The 7,866-nt window shown below is 44.8% G+C and overlaps 1 protein-coding gene across 1 annotated transcript in view; it reads left to right on the top strand.

Moving 5' to 3' along the window:
• The window catches only part of PTPN2 (protein tyrosine phosphatase, non-receptor type 2), a 28,381-nt gene extending 22,355 nt beyond the window's left edge, over positions 1-6,026 (top strand). Inside the window, exons 9-10 of the mRNA XM_010133368.1 lie at positions 1,132-1,233; positions 5,671-6,026. Coding sequence (XP_010131670.1) covers positions 1,132-1,233; positions 5,671-5,692 — 124 coding nt within the window. The 3' untranslated portion in view covers positions 5,693-6,026. The remainder of the gene's footprint in view (positions 1-1,131; positions 1,234-5,670) is intronic.
• The last annotated feature ends 1,840 nt before the right edge of the window (positions 6,027-7,866 follow it).

Here is a 7,866-nt window from a genome sequence, read left to right as displayed (position 1 = left end):
TTCCCTACAGATTGTCTGTGAGCTCTGTGTGGTGCCCAACATGAGCGGACACTGATTTGTAAACACGGTGCTACCTTCTCTCTGGAAAAACACGGTACCTCAAACTTCACCTACCGCTCTCTGTGTGGTGACTGAAATGGTATTGCTGAAGCTGTCTGTTACCCTCCACTTGTGATAATCTACCTCCGTGACTAGCTGTCGGTGGTTTAGCTGTGTTGGGTGCATTTCTCTCGCTCTGTCTAGCATCTGAGTACTAAACCTCAGCTGTGAGCTGCTGTAACTGCTGTGCTCTCAGGCACTGTGCCCCTGGGGCCTGCCCACAGCAGGGTAGCCAGACTCCAGCCTGGGACGTACTGTGCATCGCCCAGGGGGAGGCAGCGGCTGTCCCAGGGGGCTGCAGGTCAATGCAGACAGACCAGAGTTCTGTCCTGACAGACGGCTTAACGCCCTGAGGGGTCTTCGAGGTGTTCTGAGAGAAAATGACATCCATCCTGTAGATGCCTGAAGGAGCCCCTCGCAAGCAGGGTGTGGGGCATGTGTGAGAGTGGTGGTTGTGTGCTGAGATTCGGACAATCAAAGCATTTGGTTTTGTGTCAGTTTGTGAGGATACCCCTGGAGAGAATGACAAGGCAGCCCTGATAGTGTAACAGCACACAAGTGATATTTAGCCTGTCTCCTTGAGCCAGGATTTGGTGTGCAGCCTAGGAGGAGTACTGTGGAACCTGCACGCGGACCTGAGGAGGTCAGGATCGATATCCCGGTGTGAACTCGGCAGTGGAGGCGCGCGCCTGAATACTGCCAAAGCTTGCACATCACACCTGACATTGCGTGTAAAAGCAGCCTCCACGCAAAAAATCTCAGCCACTGACGGGAGTGAAAGACTAAGCTCAGATAATGAAGCTAATTCTGTTCCCTGTTGAACACGTAGATCAAGCACCATTTAAACCTTTACATACAGCATTTCCTTGCTTCGCTGGCCTGCAAGTGCCTACACCAGGACAGAACAAAGCTTGCTTGGCTTGGCTGTTATGTGCTGGTGGGTTAACTCTTGGGGGTGTGTTGTTTTAACAGTTTAATCGCCTTTTTTCCTGTTCTATGACTTAAGATTTACCTTTTTTTTTTTCCTTTAAGCGCTGTCCGAAAACGACTGCGAGAGGATAGAAAAGCCAACACAGCACAGAAGCTGCAGCAGATGAAGCAGAAGCTAAATGAGACTGAAAGAAAAAGAAAAAGGTGGTTATATTGGAAACCTATTCTCGCTAAGATTGGGTTTGGTGCACTGATTTTAGTTGGCGTTTATTCTTACTGGAAAATGTATTTTCAAGAACATTCCCTGTAAGTAGACAATAAGCCTGGCTGCTCCAGCAGCTCCTTTTGCTGCAAGTTAACGACCAGGGGTGTGTGTCTTTAAGCAGTAAACTCGAATGGGTCCAGACTGTTACGTACGATAGAGAAGTGATGTAAACTTGATCCCATGTCAACATCTCAGGACTTCCTACTGCAGGTACTTACAAAAACTGCTGCCCCCCCCCGCCCCCCAAAAAGTTGGTGGTTTTGGTTTATATGAGCAGGTACAAAGTTGCTGCAACTGTTCATACTTTTTGATCTGGTAGAACACCCTTTTTTAAGCAAACCCCGAAGCGCAGAGGTTTAGCTGCTGAAGCCTGTCTGGATTTAAATTTACATGCCCGACGTAAGCAATAAACAGTGTTGTATCATTGACATTATTAATGCAAAGAAGTTACTCTTGAATGTGTGTAATGTGTGATGTACTAGTGACATGAACATAAACATTTTATATTCTTATGACCTAGGACAAATATATTTTATAATGGCATATTTAATCTTTTTGTAGTTCACTGTACTTTTAAAAGCTCAGTTTGTACAAATTTCTGACCAAAAAGAATTTGATTTTGAAACGAAATGTAAATTGATTTGTGCATGAAAGTAACAGTGCAACCATTCCCCGCCCTTTGACTCTCCAGTTTGATATGAGCAGCTAGGGATCTGATGAAGCACTTACCCATTTCTACTCTGTTAATTTGCATTCCTTATTTATTTTTTTTTGTAGTTTTCATTATTTAAGGCTTGGAAACTTGCTTTTTTTTTTTTTAAGGCTTTTGAGACCTTAGCCCCCTCTGCAAAGCACACTCTTAAGTCGATTCATGTATTCAGACCTCAGCTACTGTTTGAAGGCCAACATTGTTAAAGTTCTGACATTCCATTAAATGTGAAACATCATGGTTTGTGTGTCTATAGATTTTTAATCACTAGAAAGAATAAAATTCAGCCATCAGAAATAGGTGTAGAAAGCACCTCCAGGGAAGCTGTAGTTGGACTCCAAGGGTGGTTTTAATAGAGACCAAATTGGCTGGTAGCATTTCCTGTACCTGTGTGCACCACTGGGTAACCTCTCAAAGCCTAGAACTGCTTCTCAGGTTCCCCCGCGCTGCATTAAAGAGGCGGGATAGTAAAACATGCCGCAACGTGACTTTGGGAATACCTGTGCTACAGCCACTTTAAAACCCCTGGGCTTTCCGTTCGCTGGGCGATAATGCTTTATAACTAGAAACTGAACGCAGGCCAGTTTCTCTCCTTTGAATTCTCTCTGGATACAGAGATGGTATTTGGCTGTACGGAGCTCCCTGTCCTTCAGGTTGAGACCTAACAATCTGTGGTCTTGGGCTGTGCGTTGACACCTGGAGTTGTATCTATTCAAGCGTTGTCTTGGTGGTGGTGTCAGAGAAGGTGGATTTTCCCCCTCCATGTTGCTAACTTGCTTGTTTTCTGTTGGCTCTGGGGGTTTGGGTGGGGTGTGTTTTCCTTTTTTTTTTATTTTTTATCTCTCCTTTTGGAAAACACTTTTTGGATTTACTGCTGAAAAATACTACAAGACCCAGATAATTATTTTGCTCCTTATCCAAAGGAATTAACTTGAAAGGTTTCCAGTACGTTCAAGCTTAGTAGTAAAATACCAGGCATGGGGCCCAAATACTACGCGGAGCTGAGCTGAGCTTACTCTTTGAAATCCTCATTGCACAATAGCTAATGCTATTTTGGACTGCGCTGTTTATATAGTAAACAAATGCTTAAGGGTCCGGATAAGGAAAACAAGTGTAGTTTCATGCAGTTCTGAATTTGGGATGTGGTGCGTCACTGAAACGGGACAATTTGTCCTCTGGCATTGCTGACCAGCTGCGCAGCTCTACAAGCAAAACGACTTGAGGCTGTGACATGGTATCAGTGGGCAGCTGACGTGTTTCAAGGCATTTCAAAATTTTTACAACCACAGTAACTTTAACCAACAAGAGGCTTGGCAAAAGATGATTTTTTTTTTTTTTTTTTTTTTTTTTTTTTTTTTTTTTTTTTTTTAAATTAGAAAGACAGGTTTTTTCAGTGTTGGCGATAACTGATGTAGGTGTAAATGTATGTGCCTTATAAAAGATTTTTGGTTGTGGTAAAAGACTTGGAATGTCGTTAAATGTTTTTGTAACAAATATTCCAGATTTCGTTCTCAGTAATTAAAAGCAGCTAAGGAAAAAGTGAGACAAAACCTTTGCTAAAATCACGCTGTCATTTATCGCCTTTCTGTTTGCACGAGAGATTTCCTGGGCCACGAGTATCCTACAGACACTGAGCTCAGACTGTGGCCTGCCAGGTTGTCACTTGAATTTTTTTCCTGGTTCCGTCTTTTAAATTCTGGCTTTTTTTGTTCCATCCTGAGCAGCCATTCCATTCCTCTTTGGGTGGGAGGGGGCGTCTTACATCATCTTGTGCTTCTTGACGCAATAAAGCAGGACTTGCACGTTCAACAGTTGATCTGTAAAAATGCAGTTTGGTTCCATGGTTGGACCTACCTCGAGTACAACGGTTATGAATTTAATGACCACGAACCAGTGAATTGTCCGTGGCAGTACGGGCGTAGGAGGGAACTTAAGCATTAGCTCCCTTAGTGCATTCCAGGAGATAATCGGGGTGAAACTCTTCTTACTGGTCCATCGGTAATCCTTAAAAACCGACCTCCGGGGGAGGCCTGTTCTCTTCACTGCACTCTGAGCCCTTGTGACACTCCTCCTCGCTAGGAGTTAAGCTTGCAGCAGTTTTGCACAACTTGGATGTTAAATAAGAACAGATATGGGCCAAATGTTGATGCCAGTGACCTCTGTTGTAAGAAATGCTTAAAGAAAGAGTAAAACTGAAGGATGTGCCTTCTGACCCCCTCTCCTGCCCCCCTCACCCTGGTTTCTGGGGAGCTGCCGGCTGCTCCTGTGCTGTTTCTGAAATGCTGTTGCACTCCATTCAGCGTGTTACTGCGTTGGGTTTTCCGCCCTGTTCTGGAAGTACATCGGTCAAAGCATTTGATGCCTAGTGGGCTTCCCTGAGTTTGGTTTAACTATGAGGAACGCTTTGTACCAGTCATGCATGTTTCTATAAAAAAAAAAAAAATCTCTAATGAGGTCTGTGAATTCAGAACAAGTCCCTTGAGGTTTTCTGTTCACATTCTCGGTTCAGGGACAGCCCGCTGAGAGTGACAGTACAGCTGTGTTTTCCCGGAAATGTATTAAGCAAAATAATTGAATTCAGTGTGAAATGGCAATTTGAAAGAAAATTATATATTTATTTTATGACAGTAAGACGTTGCAAGTGAAACTTAGCTTACTGCGTTCCATGGTTTACTGGCATCAGTTTCTATCCCACCGAAAAGGGAAGAGGTGTAACCTGGGTGTGTGAGACTGGGTTGTGCAGGCCACTAAAAAGCCCGGAGGGCTTTAAGTTTAATGAATGTTGACCAGATTTAGTTCCCTGATTGGCGTTCTAGTTAAACGTGAGTCACTTGAGGGGACAGCACAAGAAACCAGATTAGCGGTGACAGAGAGGAAGTCTTCTGCACGGCCAAGGGGCTTAAGGCAGAGGGCGAAAGCTGATGTAACACGCGGCAGTTCTTCCTGGGCTTTTTTGATTCCCCCCAAAGTTTTAGGTCAGTCTTTCATTTTTATGTACGAAAAATAAATATGTTCAAAATTGCATCTCTGTCTGAGTCTTTATTTAACTTGGCAGGATAAATACTTGGAAGAATTATTTTAACGTGTTTACTGATCAAAGCAAGCTGCTCTATGAATCAGGGTAGCACTTGCAGGACTCGGAAGCGTTGTACTTGTAGCACCTTGTGAGTACCAGGTCTTTTTCTGTGTTGCTCGGAGTAGAGCCTTCCCTTCCCTAGGAACAAAATGTCCCGTGTTGGGATGTCTTCTCACTGCAAGAAACCTTTGCCTAGGAACACTTACTTCCCTGCCGCTGTGCCAGGACTGGCCTGCGAAGCCACGAGAGGGGGCGGTAGCCTTTTGAGATGCAGCCTTCTCTAGTGCCGCTGAGGCCCAAAGTGCTCGTGGAGAAATGCGGGGGCAGGTGGTTTGCTGGGCTGAGACCTGTCCTTGAAGCTCTCCAGCAAGAACAAGCCTTACGCTGTAATACGGAAATTCCTTTGGAAAAAGGAACGGCTTCCCGAGGGTGCTTGCTGCAGGCAGGCGATAGTCGGTGGTTGCTACAGGGGATGCATGAGGAGCTGTTTGGTGTTTAGAGAGCTGTAAACCCACTGTCTGTTCTGATTTCTTTTTTTTTTTCCGTACTGTGTACTGAATCGGTGACTTTCTTTTGCGTTGTATGTCACAGGCCGAGACTGACTGACACCTAAACCTTCGAGACTTGTGAATATTCTGCAGCTATAAACTGCAAATTATTGACATGCAAAGCGAGACATGACCCCCTCTTCGGGAACAAAGAGTGAGGTCTGTTAAGTACCAAGAAGACCTCAGTTATCTGTTTACAACGTAAACTGCTTCGAGGGGAGGAAGACCACCAGCAGCGTGCTACTTTGCGAAACAAAATAATTTGCCATCTTGTGTTTTTATAATGCCTGTATTAATGTAGAAAGATGTAAAAGAACTAAATTAGGAGATATTTTGTTTTGTACTGCCATTCTTACTGTATTTTTATACTTTTTGGCAGCATTAAATATTTTTTTAAATGGACAATATGCTGTTGTGTGCACATTGTGTTAGGGAGACACTGGTGGACAAAGAAACGTTTCCCCTCAAGGTTTGCTGATGCCCTGCCTTAACTGGAAGGTGGCAGAGTGATTAGAATGTGCTGTGTGCAAATATTTTCATTAATGCTCAGTATTGTAGCTCGAGCTAGGAGGAACTCCTGCACATTTCTTTTGTAACACACCACTAAGAATGCTATTTTGTTAACCCAACCCATTGGTTGATAATCCTGATGTTTGCTATAAGATATGCACAAGATGTTCAGAGTCACTTTGTGCAGGGAAAATGTTTTGTTGGTGATGCTTTAAAGGGAGGAAAGCTGGGAAATTGACCTCTCGCTACCCACGGCCGTACAGAGTTCACGGGGGCTGAGGGACAGCTGCAAAGTGCACAACGTCAGTGGAGTCCTTCATTAAATGGGGTTTGGATTGTGCCATCACGGTGTGTTTTATGTGTGCTGTTGTACATCGCGTTTCCTGTCTCCTGTCAGCGTTCTGACACGTCTCAACAGCCACATGGGAAAGGGGTAAAAGGGAACGCTGCTAAAAGGGGATCCTGGGAGGGACTCTGCACCTCCTGCGCCAGAACAGTCTAAATTCTGCACTCACTGGTGTTCTCTGGCAGTTTCAGATAAACTGATTTCACTAAAAACCTGTTTAATGTGACTGTCTAAGCTAGTGTGTGGGATTTCCATGTAATTTGTACTTCAGCTATTTTTGTAACAGGTTTTGTACAAATTGTTCAGTTGCTGATAGTGAAGTGTGGAAGAGGGGGGAGGTCTAGGCCAGCCAAGGCTGTTTTTGCTAAAATAAGCAGCAACCCGAAACCTGAACTTGGTTTCGAGGCACATTCATTAAAGAACCTAGATTCAGAGTTGTGTTTAACTGGAGCATAAAGCTGAATTGGGTGAGTACTTAATGCCATTCCTGTGCTAAATATGTGCTTGACACCATCTTGAAATCGTCTAAATCACCAGAGTCTGGTTTGTCCGAGTATTTCTCATTTCTTCAGGGTATTAGCATAGTTCCCAGCCTCTGGGGGAGCAGAAAGCAGCATCACAGCTCAATTTGGCTTTCATTTTCAAGTTGGTGCAGCTGGGAGGCCAGGAGTGTTTGTAATGAGGGATCAAGGTCTGCCACAACCACAGCAATAAACTGCTGCTGTTGAGCACAGGAACAGAGCCTGTTGACACCGCTCGATACGTCTTTGGGTTCGGCTTTCAGCCATGCGTGCCTTTTACCCGCAGCTATGGTTTATGTTCGTGCTAGTTTTGTCCTCTTTGAATGGCGAGCGAGCGTAAGGTGCGCATGCTTCATTATTTTAGCTGCTGCTGTCACCGGTAACTATCAGCCACACAACTAACTTGTTGAAGGGCTGAATGTACTTTGGCCCTTGTCACACGGTGGCAATTGCTCCTGTGTTTTAAATGGTTTCCATCTACTGAGCTGCTGGAGAAACATTGCAGAGTACTTGGTTTTATTCTTGCTCTCCATCTGAACAGGAGGACAAAGCTGCTCCCTTGCTCTGCAGAAGGTCTGGGTGTGCAGGAGGGGAGGCAGACACAGTGGGCGCAGCAGTTGGGCTCGCAGCCTGCGCTCTGCGGGCAGGCAGTGGAAGTGGTGGGCTGGGGGATGGGGGAGTTGCTGGGAGCACCTTCCATCTGCGGCTCATTTCAGAAAAACACAAGGCAAATGATGCCACCTTCATCGCTTTTGTCTGGCCCTTCATTCCCTCAATACTTAACACCTTCTCCAAGGTTTTTAACAGCTACAAGGAATCCTTCAGTGCTTAACAACACTCAGCCCTGTCTTTTTCTCTCTGC

This window comes from Buceros rhinoceros, unplaced genomic scaffold, assembly GCF_000710305.1.
Source record: "Buceros rhinoceros silvestris isolate BGI_N320 unplaced genomic scaffold, ASM71030v1 scaffold10683, whole genome shotgun sequence".
NCBI classification, from domain to species: domain Eukaryota; kingdom Metazoa; phylum Chordata; class Aves; order Bucerotiformes; family Bucerotidae; genus Buceros; species Buceros rhinoceros.
Note: the sequence above shows the minus strand (reverse complement) of the source record. Positions and strands in the feature narration are given on the sequence as shown.